At 48.9% G+C, this 16,916-nt stretch overlaps 1 protein-coding gene across 1 annotated transcript in view; it reads left to right on the top strand.

Annotated features, from left to right (window-relative positions):
• srcin1b (SRC kinase signaling inhibitor 1b) overlaps nt 1-16,916 on the top strand; it is a gene marked incomplete at its 3' end in the record, with an annotated part of 61,023 nt that overhangs the window by 18,718 nt on the left and 25,389 nt on the right. The window contains exons 3-6 of the mRNA XM_080020849.1: nt 10,646-10,847; nt 11,417-11,546; nt 12,278-12,449; nt 16,673-16,916. The exon at nt 16,673-16,916 is cut by the window's right edge and continues 769 nt beyond it. Coding sequence (XP_079876975.1) covers nt 10,646-10,847; nt 11,417-11,546; nt 12,278-12,449; nt 16,673-16,916 — 748 coding nt within the window. The remainder of the gene's footprint in view (nt 1-10,645; nt 10,848-11,416; nt 11,547-12,277; nt 12,450-16,672) is intronic.

Consider the following 16,916-nt stretch of genomic DNA (forward strand, 5'->3'; position numbering starts at 1 on the left):
GGTCCTCAACGCGGGGTCCGGGAGACCTCCAAAGGGTCCTAACAGAGGCTCCAGGTGTGGTTAAACTTCATCATTATTTCATTTGCCAGACGTCAGCGTCGTTGGAGACTGTTTGGATCCTCGTTTCACTGTTGTCCCCTTGATGAGAGTAGACACCTCCTCAGATGGGATCCCAGAGACCAAACCTGTTCGGTTTGAGGCCCCTGGACGTCATGGAGCAGGGAGGGAGCTGCACGCGTATTATATAGAAAGGACAATGCGTTGACGTCCATTGTTGTCAAACAGCTGTTACGCTCCGCCGGGGGGGGGCGATGGGATTAAAGAGGGAGGTGACTGGGAAGGGAGCCATCGTCATTTTCTGGGAATCGGCGCCCATTTCAGTCCGAAGCCGGGAACGCTCGAACGGGCCCCGGGGCTCGTTTGGAAGTAAACGTTTGTGTTGTTTAACCGGGTATTACGTTTGAATTCACTGCCCCCCTCACAAATTCAACTCATGACCCAGTCCGTCTTCAACCGTGCCGTTTTTTACCTTCCCCATTGGAGAGGCTCAAATTGCGTATTGGTCAAATTCTTCCGCCGGCCCGGAGACTCGTCCGTTTCAAGCCAGGAAGGAAGACTCTTCAAGATGAGAAGAGTAACCGCGCCCCCGCCTCTGGAACCGTCGTCGTCGGCCTCATCCGCCGCGCTCCAGCCGGCTTCCACGCCGCGCCTCGTCCCGCTCGCTGTCACTCATTCGATTGTTTGGAGCTTCAAAGCGTTGGTTTGCGAGCGGCAAACAGCCCTGGGCCTCTTTGGTCAGAGACATGATCCTGTTTGGCCTGTTTCACATCGCGGCATCAAGTTCCAAAGATGTTGTCTGTGCATTGAGCTGGGATTGTTCCGGACCCTCTGACCTTCGGCGGAGAGCGCAAAGTCGGAGGTCGTAGGTGGATTCAACCCTAACGAGGATTGAGGACCCCTGTGGACGACCATTTACATGAACTTAAACACGTCCAAAATGGCAGCGTATCGAGCCACAGGGCGGACTCGTCTTTACTGGACTGACAGTACATACATTCCTTTCAACTGCTCCACAAATAGATCCTTTCAAATTGTAAACCCAAACACAAGTTCCGGTTCCCGTCCCGTAATTTTGAGACGTCCCCAAAGGGGGCGAAGGCAGAGAAAGGCTGGAAGCCGAGGATGAGGACGACGTCCCTCCGTCCCTTCGTCCTTTCTCTTCTCCTGCCGGGGAGCATTTGCAGAGCGGGCGTTGATCCCACGTGCGGCGCCCGGCCTGTTTTTCCAAGCGGCCGAGTGTCTCCAGACGGCCCCACCCGCAGCCGCGACCGAGCTGGAGAGGAGCCAGAGTGTTCTCCACCCGCCCAAGGGGGGCTTAGGAGGCCCTCCGCTGCCTCGGGTTTTGGCCCTTTCCGCCGGCTGCCGCCGCCGCCGCAACCGCTGCCGCCGCTTCGGCCCGAGCACGTGCGCGCTCCCAGCGCGGCTTGTTACCGGCGCCGGCGTTCCGCCTGGCCGCCACAGATTAGCTGGGGGAGCGCTCTGCGGCTCGATAGCGTCTCGGTTTGTGCTTCCTCTCACGTGTTTTGTGCCAAGCTGTCACGTCAGACTCCCACTCATGCGCCGATGCTTATTGTCCGGTGGAGTTTAAATGTATTCCGCCGAGACGTTGGCTGTTTATTGGTCAGTGTTTACTGCCGCCGCTTGCTCCCGGGGGGGGAGGGATAAAGCTCCTATCTATGGGAACAAACGCTGAATGAAATGTCAGTCGACGAGGCGGAGGGTGGGGAGCTCCTCGTGAGAACGCCGCCGGGGGGGCGCTGGCACGGGTGCACGGCTGCGTCGGGCTGGAAGGTCAGAAACACATTCTTAAGCATTTCACCAAAACGTCCATCGGGCCAATTTTTGGATCAATTCAATATTTTTAGCGATATGTAATAATATGCATTTGTCGGGTTGTTTGGCGTCAGTGGACAACTCACATTCGTTTAATGCCACAAAGTCTTTATGGGATGTTTTTAATACTCGTTGGGTGGGGGGGGGACATGGTTCATTTATACATATAAAAATCATAAATGATGTCACCCCAAAAAATAATCGAAAGGAAAGGGAATATAAGCAGTTAGAAAGCAACATTCTGTCACGTAATAGAATTTGGGAAAGTAGAAAGCATGGCTGGAGGAAATTGACAAAAAGAAAGTTTATTAATAATTTCATGATCAAAGGCAACATTTCAGTATCTCACTCATGGTTTACCACCATTCCATAACCAAAATCACACCCGCATCACACTATGAATACAGCACCTTTCACAGAGAGGTGTGACACCTCATTCCTCCACCCAAAGCCGTGGCTGTTTGTGTGACCAGCTCGGTGTTTCAGATCCTGGCGGGTGAAGCTCCCCGTCCTCCCTGACCGCGGCTGACCCGCCCCTGAGCAAAGCAATTAGCTCCCGGCGGCGGAGCGGCGGCCCCCTGTACTCTCGGCGGGTTCCCCCTCGCGGGCGGTGCCCGCAGCCACCGTTCGCGTTCGGACCCGTTCGGACCCGTTCGGACCGCGGCTGGGCTCCCTCCGTCCCCGCGCGCGTCCTCTGAGACCCGGAGACGACGGATGAGGAGACGCCCTCCGTGACGGCCATGGAGGGTGCGCTCCCTGCGTCGGAAACATTTGCGGAAGCCTCGGGAAAAACCCCCGCCCCGGTGAGCCTGCGACCCCTCGTGGAAAAATGTGGGGTCGGCTCAATTTTCCTTTAAGCCCCCGAGCTCCTGCGGCGCGGGCCACAATGCCAAGACGTTCGATGCCGCGCGAGCGCCCGTCCCGCCTGATCCTACGCCGCGTTTGCGTCCCGCCGGGATGGAAAAGGACTCTTTAAATGTGAGGCGTCCGTCCTCTCGGAAGGGTTTCGGTTCCTCCCCCCGGCACGTCGCAGATCCCATCGCTCCCCAGTGGCGGCCGTCGCCCCCTCAATTAGCGCTCACAGCGGAACGGAATGCGGCAACTGCTGAAAACCCGGGAGTTGCGTGGGGGCGACGGCCGGGTTGATGGGTGATGAGGAGGGAGGCTGTTTTTTTTCTTTTTGGTGGGCGGGGGGCTCGTGCAGCTGTGACAGCCCACAGCCGGCTTCTTATCGTTCGGGCCCAGGCCACGGTTTGCCAGATCTGAGGTTACTCCCGGACAAACCTTGAGGAAAAAATTCCCGTGCTCGAGGAGCACCAGGTGATTGCGGGTTTGGGCTCGGCCGGAAACAACGTTTCACCAGGCTCTTTTTTTCCCCAACGCGACGCGAGAAGAACAGGTGAGATTGGAGCCGTGAAGGTTTGGTTAAGTACAGTCATTACCTCTTCCGACTGGCGGAATCCTCCGGCGTTCTAGCGGGGCCTCGCCTGGCAGCGCCGGCGTCAGTCTCCCGGGCGGCCTTCCTCGGATACTTGAGTCTCATTAGCGCTTGAAAAGGGAAGCAAGGCCTTCTGCAGGAGAGCTGCCACCGACAAGGAGGTTTACACAAAGAGGCTCTCAGGCCATGTTTAATGCAACAGGCATTGTGGCATCTGCAAGGACAAGGGAGAGAGGAGGAAAAAAAAAAAAAAGGTTTTAAAAGCAGGGGCACGCGGTAACAACCGCGAGAAGGAGGAACAAGCTCCAGCGTTGGGGTTCAACCGGAGGCAAACAGGCGTGATGATTGCCCCGTCGGCCGCCTGCCTTCTCCGCCTGTGTAATCCGTCGCGTCGGCGGAGCGGCCGCCTGGAAGGATCCATACTCAATCAGACCCATTGATTTTGATGGAATTAGATGCGACTGGAATCCGTCTCGGCAAGAAAAGGAAAACAGAAGCAGAGCAGCGAACAGCCGGGGCCCGGCGGAGGGGGGTATTGGGTTCCCACCGTCACTATCAATATTTTTGACTTTGATATTCCGCTCTAGTTTATATTGTTTCGATTTTGTGACGAGCACGCCATCAAAGATCTCTGCCTACTACTAGGATAAACAAAATCAAAGACGATGTCTAGTTGTGTATGTGTGTGTGTGTGTGTGTGTGTGTGTGTGTGTGTGTGTGTGTGTGTGTGTATGTGTGTTGAATATTCAAAATAAAATAAGTCCTGGCAGTTAACGCCGTTTTAAAAATAAATATATAAATATTACGACAATCAAATAACAGTTTTGCGATCAATAAGTAACAAGTGCAGCTGCTTCAATGAATATTCCAATTAAATACAATTTTGATCAAATCCAAACCAAAATAAATATGACAAGTAGATCTTAAAATATAACAGTTTGTGGTGTTTTGTCTTGTCGACATATTTGACACAATGAATACTCAGCCTCTGCTTTGGGTCAGAACTTAAATCTCAAAAAACACCAAACTATGGGTGTATGTGTCCTGCTTGTCACATGACATCATCTTTGTGTTCCTGTGAGTTGTGGACGCTGCGCTCTGTGTTCACTGTGTTTACAAGCACAACCTGTCCACCGGGGAGGGGGCGGGGCCTATTTATATAGCCGCTAACGTGATTGGTCAGAGGTGTAAGGTCAGCTTTGGATCGTCCAAACGGATCGCCTTTCCGTTGCGACTCGCCGAGCGCCGAATTGAACAGATCTGCAGATTTTTTTATGGAAATGATCGAGTATTTTTTTTTTTTCCGCATTGAGGAATAAAATACGTGGATAATGACGGTTTTTGTTTCATCACCCCGCACTAATCCAAATTGTGCCGTGAGGGAATAATTTTTACCGGACATTATGACCGAAGAGATTTAAATATGTCGGACTTCAACAGGTTTTCCCGGTCAACAACCTGGCAATTAACCGGAAAAGGCAAACTCTAGTCATAATAACGATGTGGGCTTATCGCACATTTTGTGGGCTTATCGCACAATGTCCACACCGCAGCGGTGGACATTGTTCACCTCAAACTCACTGACGTTTTTCATTCATATGATTGTCGAACAGGTGTGTACAGAGCTTGCAGAGCAAACCAGAAACATTGAGGCCGGAACTCCTCTTCCACCCGGCGGAAGATTTCCCAGCGCCGCAATTAATCACTTTGCATTTAAAGCGGTGCCTCCAGGCGGCGTCCATGTACAACCTCCCAAAACGGACGGCAAGAATACCAAGGACGTACGGCGCCGTGTGAATCATTCATGGCGGGGGAAGCTCTCACCTCCGACTGGGTTCAAAACCCTTTGAGGCGTCGGACACGGAGCTAAATTCTCCTTCCTCTGAAGGTTATGGAAACAAGCCGGAGATGAAAGATTCATCGAGTCGGATCTTTTAAACTGCCCATCCTCCAAAAACCCCCCCGTTTTTTTTAATATGGGTTTGGTCATAATGAATCATTGACATCACTATCATACCGATGTTTGACCCGCACCTTGCGACGGATCCTTCAATAAACTATGAGCTGGAACAGCAATTTTCAGTTATAGTTGATATTATTTTATCACATTTTTTTTATCCTTTTTTTTTTTTTCATGAATCAAGGATTTTTTTTTTGCATTAGTTCCTGAAATTAATAGACTTACACTTTATTCAAACCCCGGAGGGAAATTGCAGTGCGATGGCAGCTCACTTAAAAAAAAAAAAAAAAGCAATAACAAAGTCATCAAAATAGAGAAAAGGCAATTTGCAGGAAAGCTAAAAATCAGCAGAAAATTTGTCCGTGCACAATAAACATAATTATAAATAATAAACAATTAATATCAATCTAATAACTGACAAAGAAACTGCATCTGGTTTCATGAAAAATGAAACCAGATGCAGCTAATACACCTAAAAATGAGAAACAAACATAAAAATATACAATGAACAATACAAATGGATATTGAACTGATCGTCTCCTGTCGATTTCCATGTGTGGGCATCTCCATGGACATCGAGCTTTTGAGCGTATCGGAGGAATATGCTATTTTATTTTATTTCAGTTATTATGTTTTAATTAATGAGTTTTATCGTCTTATCATGGTCTGTGAGTTCTCTGCCAGCAATCTGTGACGGATTAAAACAGCATTGCATTCTCCCCACACGACTCCATGTGCGATTATCTCATCATTATTCCTACATTTTCACTCATTAGATAGAAAATCGTAATTATTGCAGCAAAACCGGAGAACAATAGAGTGTAAATGAGGATTTTAATGACGCAGATGTTCAGATGCTCTGCACTGGAGTAAAACAGCAACATGTTTTGTTTTTTGTTTTTTTCACCCTGTGCTGTCAGCGTGATGGACGCACAGCGCAGAGTATTTGTTCCGTTGCATCCAGGACAGAGTTGGTCTGCGAGTGGAGTTCAACTTGTCAACCTGCAAAGCAACTCTTTATCCGTTCTTTAATCATCAACAACTGCTGCAACAACTCTGTCCTGTGACGAGATGTGGGACGAGCGGAGCACAGCTTTTTATTATACACAACAACCACCAAACCCCCTCTTTGGAGGACAGTTTATCATGTTTGGGTCTATAAACAACTGATCACTACTCCAAAGGGAGAATCACCACGGGTGAGATAAATCAACATAGGAACAAACAACATTTACACAAAAACATAAACATTGGACGACAACACGGATTGAAAAACAGTGAATTAGCTTCCTGTGATCACTGGCCTCTTCCTGTCATAGTTATGGAGGAAAATGAGGGAGGAAAGGAGAGGGGTACAACCAGGAGGTGTGTGTGTGTGTGTGTGTGTGTGTGTGTGTGTGTGTGTGTGTGTGTGTGTGTGTGTGTGTGTGTGTGTGTGTGTGTGTGTGTGTGTGTGTGTGTGTGTGTGCGTGCGTGCGGGTGCGTGTCCACCCACCGGTGAGTGTACATAACTTATCCCAGTTGGTTCTGGTGTATAAGGTTGGTATTATGTCGCGGCGCCTCCAAGCAGCGGAAAGGGCCCCGAAGCTCCCCCGAGCTCCGCAGCCTTGTAGACACCCCACGGCTGCAGGAAAGCCCCGAGCACCCTGCCCTGCGGCCACAGAAGACCCCCGGGCCCCCCAGAGAAGCCGGAGGCCCGCGGAGCCACCCCACACGTCCATTTAAGACCAACTTGGAGTTGAAATTTTATAATAATCTACACTATCTGTTGAATATTTAGGAGGAGGAAAGGGCAGAATGGCACTCGTTTATTAACCCTAGCTTGTGTTTGTCTGATTGACATCATTTTCTAGAGAAATGAAGGATATTTTATTGAATACGTTGCAACAGGTTTTGAATGAATCACAGAAAGACACTTACGAAGACGGCGGCAGTATTCCGGTTTTTGTGGTAGATGGCATAGTTTGAAAATGAACTAGTAACTGAGTAAATAGTGTCGTCTTGTGACGCTGCTGGATGATGCTTGAGATGTTGCTCCAACGAGGAACAAACAGCAATATCCTATTTTATTTAATACAATTGTTTGCAACTGCGGAAGAACATCCAGAGCGTTATGTTGGCTGCAGCAGATTGCCAGTAGGAAGCAACACAACTTCTTGTTTCTAGTCTCTTGCTTCCTGTGTCTAGTCCGTTGCTTCCCATTTCTAGTCTCTTACTTCCTGTTGCTAGTGTTGTACATTGGCGTTGGCAATGCATTGGTTTTTCCAGTACACAGTAATGCACAAAGAACGTCTGTCTATATTTATATTTATATATATTATATTTATATATATTTCACTATACAGTTTATACAGTGTGTGTGTGTGTGTGTGTGTGTGTGTGTGTATGTGTATATTAACTTTTTAAGTAAAGGAGATTTAATGTTATTTAAAGGATTTTACATTTGCCCCATTGGTCTGGGTGCAAACACAGTGAGAAGCTGCAGCATAGTTTCCGCATAGTGAAGCCCCCGCTCCACAGCTCCAAATGATGGAAACCCACATTTTAATACAACCTGGGCTGAAAATACGGCCGGATATATTTTCCGATTTTATTTTTATTTTCCCTGCCTCAGAAGCCCGGCAGTGGAAATAACCAGCAAGCACTTCTCTGTTCCTGGAGTTCTGAATAAATCCCAAATCACTCTCGGTCAGAGCAGGGCTGTGACAGCCGCATTACTGCCGGTCGGGGAGGATCAAGGGGATGCGGCCGGCGACGGGGGGAGGCCGGGAGCAAGTTTATCGGGCGTTACCGAGGGTGAAATGCCACGCGGGGTAAAGCCAGACGGAGGGGGATGAAGCGCCGCCGTTCCGCCAGCGGCCGAGCTGGAGACGAAGCCCGGGAGGAGGGGACGCCGTCCATCCCGGGCTGACAGGAGAGGCCGAGGCTAAATGGAAAAGCAGAGTGTCTCTGCAAGGAGGGGGTTATTATTCCGCACCTCCTTAAACACGCTGTCTGTCTGTCTGTCTGTCTGTCTGTCTGTCTGTATGTCTGACTCTCTCTGGCTCTGGCGCCAGCCGTGGTGCCGCGCCACGGAACGGGAAGTTAAGCCTTTGAGTCCCTCCCCCTCCGCGACGCCCGCAGGTTGTCGTGACAGCGCGCCCTACGTGGCTTACAGGCTTTGAAGCCGCCTCCCGACTGCAGCCGCGGGAAAACCTCCCGCCGAATGGAAGTCCATGGAAAAATAAAGACGCTCGAAGTAGAAAGTCAACCCTTGTTTCCGGTCGCTTATTCCGACGCGCGTCTGGGTCGAGGCTTAAGGGGAGGTGCGTTTCGGTTGCCAGGTCTGTTGTCTGGTGTTGGAGCAGTGCCTGGCGGGCGGGATCCACATCCTGAATCTTCGGAACCCAACAAGCGAGGAGAGCCGGGAAACCCCATTGCACTTTCGGAGTCTTCCCAAACGGCTCTGAGCGAGGCGGGGCGCGGAAGCCCCGAACCGGATGTAGTGCTGGTGTCGACGGGAAGCAGGCAGGTTAGGTTGTGCGAGGCGGCTCCAGGCGGAGGCAGGAGGCGACGCGAGCGGCGGCTGCACGCGGCACCGCGGGAGCTCATTACCGTCGTCTCTGGGCCGGAAGATGTCTGGCGGCGGGGACCGACGGCTCCTCACGGCTCCGACGGAGCCGTGAGGAGGGGAGCCTTCGCTATTCAAATCAGACGTCGGCATCCCAAAAGGAAGCCGGTGGGGGCCGCGGGGTGGCGTCGGGGTGGTGCTGGTGGTGGTCATTTTTCCCGGTTGCTCTGAACTGGGGGGGGGGGGGGCCGGTGAGGCCCCGGGCCCCTCGGGTCCCATCCCATTTCCCGTTTCCCCGCTCAAACAGAGTCATGACGGCAAGTGTGATGGTGCCCCCGGCTCTCCTCACCTTCTTGTTCAGGAGGCACAACACAGCACCTCCTCCACGCTGGACTCTGCTGCTTCAAATAGTGCTGTGTGATATGAGGATGTACTGTAATGTACATGCAATCACAACCTTTCTACCACTTGGTACATATAACAGCGATTTACCCCTTTTTATATTGTGCTTTTGTCGCTTGAGTTCCTTATCAAGGCTCTTTTTTTTTTTTTTTTTTTTTTTTCATCTTGCGTCCTCCTCTGCCTCTTTGCTGAAAGCATCATTTTTTCCTTGTGCTGTTTTGAGTCTCCGCTCGGATTTCCCCGGGCCATTGTCTGTTTTTGTTTGCATGCTCTAATTCTTTTTTCTTCTTTATTTATTTTTTATTCATTTTTTATTTATTTTTTGCTGCTCTGTTTATTTACCGAATTGTCACCAAATCCTTTTATCACGAAACTCTCCATCTTCATCCGCTCTTCTTGCCTGTGCCGCTGTAGCTGGGTCAGAGCTGCAGTTTGACAGCATGCACGTGTGTCTTTCTATGAAGTATTTCATTTGCTTCCGTGCTGAACATATTTATTTAGTTTAAAACCAGTTCCAGTAACATTAGCTTGTCATTTGGGCTGAACCATGAATCAAATTCAAAACCACATCGCAATGTAATAGAACACAATTTGCAAACCGCAAAGAATGAGATTGAGAATTTTTTTTTATATTCATTTAATGTTGCACAATCTAAGCAATAGAGCTGTCCAGGGTGTATGTGGATGTATGCGAGACATGTGGACGCATGTGGACGTATGTGGATGTATGTGGACTTATGCGACGTATGTGGACGCATGTGGACGTGTGTGGACGTATGTGGACGTATCGACATATGTGGACGTATGTGGACGCATCTGGACGTATCGACATATGTGGACGTATGTGGACGCATCTGGACGTATCGACGTATGTGGACGTATGCGACGCATGTGGACGCATGTGGACGTATGTGGACGTATGTGGACGTATGCGACGCATGTGGACGCATGTGGACGTATGTGGACGTATGTGGACGTATGCGTGCAATATTTTCATAAAAAATAATACATTTCTGCTGAAACACGGCATTTTTTTTTTCGAACATCAATTTTCAGATTCAAACAGTTACAGCCTTGAAGCTAATCAGTCAATATTCTGCTGTGAATGAAGGTTTTTATTTTTGCAAGTCAATAGTTAAAGATATGTTATTAATATCAATTCATGCATCAAATCATCTCATTCCATCATAAGGAAGGAAGCAGACGGAGGGGGTCGTGGCCGAGGGGCGGGGCTTATCGCAGGGGGAGGGGTTCGTCGCTGAGGGGCGGGATTTGTTGCTGGGAGAGGAGCTTATCGCCGTGGGGGGGGGAGGGGGCTCTGTGCTTGCAGTTCACTTCCTCCTTCTTCTTCCTCTCCCTTTTCTTTTTTCCTCCTCCTCCTCCTCCACTTCCTGTCCCCCAGGCCCGCACGCCCCGCCTCACCCGGCCCAGCCCCGCCCAGGCGGCCCTCTCTGACCAGGCCGGCCGGGTGTCCTTCTCCTCGGCCGAGAGTCTGGAGACCATGTCTGACGCCGACATTCCGCTGGGCTTCAACCGGATGAACCGGCTGCGGCAGAGCCTCCCGCTGGCCCGCTCCTCCAGCCAGGCCAAGCTGCGGGCGCCAGGTCTGCCGGAGGGAACCAGTATTATCAGCGGTTCATTTGATTTGTGGAAAGACGAGGATGGGGAAAATGTTTGGATGTTTTTACTGGAAAAATTAAAGTTATGTTCTTTGAGGTTAATTTGATGTGAATGGTATTATTATAATATATCTAATGTATTGTGTTCATACATTAAAATGTATATATCATTTATACGTTTATAAAAAATACATTATAATGTGTATGTGTTTATAAATTATACATTATAATGTGTATATAATGTATGTTTTCTGATGGGATGAAACGGACGCTTCATACCTCCTTGAAATATTAAACATTTCTCTTTTCCTCTTCCTCCTCCTCTTCTTCCTCCTCTTCTTCCTCCTCTTCTCCTCTCTCATCTCTCTTCCCCTCCTTTCTCCTGTATAACCTTCCACCTCCCTTCCCTCCCTCCTCCTTTCCCTCCTCGCCTCTGCTCCCGCTCTCTGTTTCCTCTCTGATCCCTCCTCCCCTCCTCTTCCTCCCCCCTCCTCTCTCTTTCCTCTCTGATCTCTCCCCCCGTCCTCCTCCCCTCCTCTTCCTCCCCCTTGCAGGGATCCTGTTCCTCCAGCTGGGTGAGGAGACCCGCCGGGTCCACCTGACCCACGAGCTGACCAGCCTGGACACTCTGAGGGCCCTGATCGTCCACATGTTCCCCCAGAGGCTCACCATGGCCATGCTCAGGTACCACCACCGTTACCATAACGACCAGGATAGTTATTCTATTTTCACCAATATAAACAATTGACATTTAGACATTTGGAGGATGCCTTTATCAAAAGTCAGGGCACGTTTTTTGGGATGTTTATAAGTAAAAATAATTTTCGCAAAGCATGTTTACCCTGTGTACATACTGTATTACTACAGAAATCTATCAGTGTATACAGTATAAACTGTATATACGTATATATATATGAATGTTTTTTATTCTATATAGTCAATTTATTTTTATATTCTATTTTTATGACTTTATATCTATTGCCTATCTGTTCTGCTGTGACACTTCACAGCAGCACAATTCCCTCCAGAAATTATCTGTCTTGTATTTATCTTATCTAATAATAATAATAATAATAATAATAATAATAATAATAATAATTATTATAAAAATATACCCAATTCAAAAATCTGACGCCATGATCCAAATCAACAAATTTCATATGCAGTATAGAGTGATTTGAAAGCTGTAATGTGAGATATGAAAATGTGATTGAGGAAGTTGAGAAGTTGAGAATTCGTTGAAAGCTTGTTGAAGTTGACGGGGATTGTTCAGTTAAGTGCTGTGGGATGTTTTTAAATTTAAAAGCGCCAAAAGGTTGCACTTTCAAATGTTATTGGATGGCGGCGATAAGCGTCCATAAGTGGTTTTCCCCTTGGTGACCTGGAGGGGTCTGGTTTGCCCTGCCCCCGCCCAGGTGTCCCAGCACGGCTCTGCTGATCAAAGACGAGACCCGAAATGTCTTCTACGAGCTGGAGGACCCTCGGGACGTCCAGGACCGATGCATCATCAAGATCTACTGCAAGGAACCCATCTACGGAACCTACCCCGGGCACCACAACCCCCACCTGGCCAACGGAGACCTCAGGGTAGGAGGCGGAGTCCCAAAAAACACACTAGGGGTGGATATTTTTTTATTTTGTTCTTTATCGTGAATGTTCATCCATATCGGCAGTTTACCGTCCGACACTGACTTTTAGAAGCGGTTGCCGAGTTGCCAAACATGCATCAGCTATCAGTTGCCAAGACTGGCTAAATGGTTGCCAAATTGTCTCCCACATGGTTCTAACACCATGGTTCTTTTTTATTTTATTTTTTTCACCCTGTGCTGTCAGCGTGATGGACGTACAACGCAGAGTATTTGTTCCGTTGCATCCAGGACAGAGTTAGTCTGCGAGTGGAGTTCAACTTGTCAACCTGCAAAGCAACTCTTTATTCGTTCTTTAATCATCAAAAACTGCTGCAACAACTCGACCTGTGGAACGAGCGGAGCACAGCTTTTTATTACACGCCAGCACCACCAACCCCCCTCTTTGGAGAACCATTTATCATGTTTTGGTCCGTGAACAACTCATCATCATTACCACCAGAACGGGACGGGAGTCACGCACCACAGGCCCGGAGGCCAGGTCCCGCGCCGACAGACCGCCCCCCGCAGAGAGGCAGGGCGCGCCAAACCGCCAGATGCCCCGCCCGACCACCAGCCCCGAGCGCCCATCCACCCACCCATCCACCCACCCATCCACCCACCCACGTATCACCATGGTTCCAACAGGAAGGTGCTGTGACTTGAGTTTGAATCTTTCCCGTCAGAGTGTCAGTGGTATTATCAGTGGGAATGCTGACTAATCTGGGATGGATTAGTTCCGGTTAGTTTCCAGCTGGCGATCAATAAGTGGTCGCCGTCAAGTTTCTGCGCACTGCCAGAGCCTTCTGGAGGCGACCGTCATGTTTCACAATGAATGGAGATTTGGGAGCTTGTGACTTCGAGGCTTTTCTGAACATATTGAACTATTATTTTACTGGATCAGAGCGTCTCTTCCTCACGGGGTCACAGGACATTTCTAAAACTGATAAACTGATATCAGATTAATGGAACTACATTCTACTAAAATATTCATAGAATGTAGTTAAATAGGTTTCAAATATATAATGTATATATTCCGTGCTCTATGATATTATAGAATATGCAGAAGCAAAACTCCCGATATGCAAAGCAGATCATCTGCACGTTGACCAGCGTCAGTTTTGAAAGTCCAGTAACAATGATTATTATTTCACATCAGTCTGTTGCTTTTATCCCAAAACACGAATTGAGATTTATAACCTTAACGTTGCTTTTCCAAAAAAGGTTGAGAATGTCCGTATCAAAGGCAGAAGAAATGTGTTTTCCAACAGGGAGTTGATCCCTGGAGAAAGAAAAAGCAGCGACTGTTAAATGAGGAAATAAGAATCAGAATCTGTTTGTTCATTTCCGTACAGGGAGAACCGGTCTGGGTAAGGTTTGCTGCATTGCTGTACAGACAATTTGTAATAATAACATCATAAATAAATAGAATAAATAAAAAATACACATAGAAAATATCCCAATTCAAAGAAATAACCAAATATACATAAATATAGAGGATATGCAAGAAGCGATTCTTCGCACAGGAATGTAGGAGTGGACGGCTGTTTGGACACAAATGCCGCTCCTGTTCCTGTCACTCAAAGTCTGTGTGTGTGTGTGTGTGTGCGTGCGTGTGTGTGTGTGTGTGTGTGTGTGTGTGTGACTTGCAGCTGCCCGTGGAGTTTTGGAGGTCAACCCTCCCCTCCGGCCCCTGGGCTCTGCTCAGAAAATCGAAACTTTGCCCCCGTGTTGTATGAGGCCGCCGTGCGTATGAAGGTTAAAGAGCAAGCTGTGTGTGTGCACGTGCACGGGCGTGCACACACTCCAGTATTGAGCCACACCCCAGTGGAGTCCAGACTATTCCCTGATTGCAGGTTGTGGAGGTCATGATGGGGCGTCTGGAAGCAGATTGGGGATTTTGGGTTATTGTGTTTTTTTGGGATGGGTGTGCCCTCGGACCCGCCGCGCACGTGTCCCGGTGATATGCGGCGTCCTGTCAGACGGTGGGACGTCGTTGCGGCTCTCCGTGGGTGCGAGGCTGTTGCTAGGATACGGGATTGGGGGAGATGAAGATGATGATGGCAGCAGAGCGGTTGGTCTGCAGCCATCTGTTTGCAGGGCCTCAGACGCATCAGGATTATTATTATTATTATTATTATTATCATCATTATTATGTAGCGCACAGCCATCAATTATTATTTAGGACACAGCGAGTTCTGATTTGAAGGGGTCCATCTCGTACGGATGGCTATTGTTATTGTACAAGCTTATTTTCTGCTGTACTTGTCAGTAACAGGTGTCGTTAGACCCGGGACGTCACAGGCATCTTGCGATTGAATCATCATGCCAATGCTGCGTTAAATGGAAACTCGGAAAATTGTAAATCGTTATTGACGTAATGCTGATGTTAAGACGGGTGACGTTCCAAGGGAACTCGAACCTGTGTCGTAGGTGTTGATAATGGAGCCTGTGTTCTGCTGCCTGCTGCTCTATTTATTATTAATATTCTCCTTGGCATTTTTCGGGCTAAAAGTGTCCGGAACATGACAACCACCGGACCCAGGGACACGGTCTTGTTAGAACCGAGACATCGCAGACGTCCCCTAGCCCAAGTTTCATCCGCATCGATCTACAGTCGGAGCAGCAATTAGTGAAAAAACAACGACCAGAAGTAGCAGAACGGTGGTGCATCGCCGATACGCAGAGGGTGTTAAAGCTCCTGTGGAGCGAGACGAGGTCGTGGACCAAGATGCTTTGTGACATCATCATCCAGTTGGTTGTACGTGTGCAGGTTCTGGCTCCGAGCACACAGTCACATGGCGCAGGCTCCATCCATGTTAGATGTGTCGTTGTTTCCCTCCTTACCTTGCGGTGAACTGTGGGAGTCCATGATGCATTTCATGTACTCGGAACGCATCGGAAAACTATAAATAATCCACAGAAAGCCGTCACCACGTCACTCCGTCATCGTTGGCCTACACGGCGTCACGGTGAGTTATGGCAGTGAGAAACCCTGATTTACAGCCAACATGCAAACAGATGCTTTTTGTAACTTTCGCTGCATTTCACAGAACCAGGAAAATTGTAACTCGTACTTAAAACGACTCCACTTGTCCCCTTGTTTTGCTATTGAGGTGTCTGCGTAAGTGTGGCGTCCAAGACAGGACCCATCGTATAAGATAATTATTAAAATACAGTGCCAGGAGTCTCAAGAGAGAGAGAGAGAGAGCCCATTGTCAGGGGTCCCGGTGATAAGGGAGGTGAAATGTGAACGGTGACCTTTGTAGGGGAATCAGATGGTCAACGTTGTCTCTGGTCAAGCATAAAAGCACCCGCCGGAGTTTCATCCAACAGAGAATACATCCGGCTCGGTTCTCTCCTGGACGTCCATGGCAAGTCGGATGCTGTTCTTTTGTAATAAATCTATTATTTTACTCAATTCAGCGTCAGCGGTCTCTCCTTCATCAACACATCAAATTCATCAAGAAACTACACTTTTATGGGGACCATCAACTTGCATCTTCTCCAGGAGGGAGACGATGTCTCCTTCCCCCTTTTTCTTTCAGTTCTCTCATTAAATTCATCCCCCGCTCGGCCGGTCTTCTTAAATATCCAAATTCGAGCTGCAGGATGTAGAAATACGCAATATGCAATAAACATTCCTGCCCCACAAAGTTTCACTGCATTTTTGTACGGTATACAGTATCTATTAAAGTGGTAATCCGGGAGATTATTTTGTTGAACAAAATCCCATGTTTACTTTATTTAGCTGGAATTTGATAAGAAACAGCCGTTCGATGTATTTGCGTGATGCATGTTTCTCCTCTTTGTGCTGTTTCCATTGTTGTTGGCGGTGACGCCACACGCTACATGAGGTGAAAAGCAGCCGCGGTGAATAAGCTGAAGCAGCGTAGCTAGTTACGGTCGAGATACGGTTGAACATTCACGAAGAAGAACAAATGTCCTCCACCACCTCAAGTCACCCAGAAGAAAAATAAACCAAATAATCGTGGATCGGAAGAAGGAAAACTTTGGAGAAAGGAAAGTAGAAAAACTGAAACATGGGACTCCCAACTGTCCAACCACAGACAAGTTTATGAATTGATATATTGATTATATATTAGTTCAATGTATTTGAACCTGAATCATGATTCCTCTCTGCGCGTGACTTATTTCCGGTGTTATTCCTTCCTCCGCCTGCAGAGGGAGATGGTGTATGCCCCCCAGGACTCCCCTCCCAACCGGCGTCTCAGCAACGCCCAGGTCACCTCCCAGCACTCCAGCTCCTCCGCATCTCCTCCGCAGGGCTCCCCGTCCCGCGCCCGCCTCCTCTACAGCGGCGGCGGGGGCGGGGGCGGGGGCGGGGGCGGGGGCGGGGGCGGCGGCGGCGGCCGGCCCTCCTCCTATGCCGGGCCACCCCACCACACCCACTCCCTGCCCCACCCCC

This window comes from Zeus faber, assembly GCF_960531495.2.
Source record: "Zeus faber genome assembly, chromosome: 20".
Taxonomy (NCBI): Eukaryota; Metazoa; Chordata; class Actinopteri; order Zeiformes; family Zeidae; genus Zeus; species Zeus faber.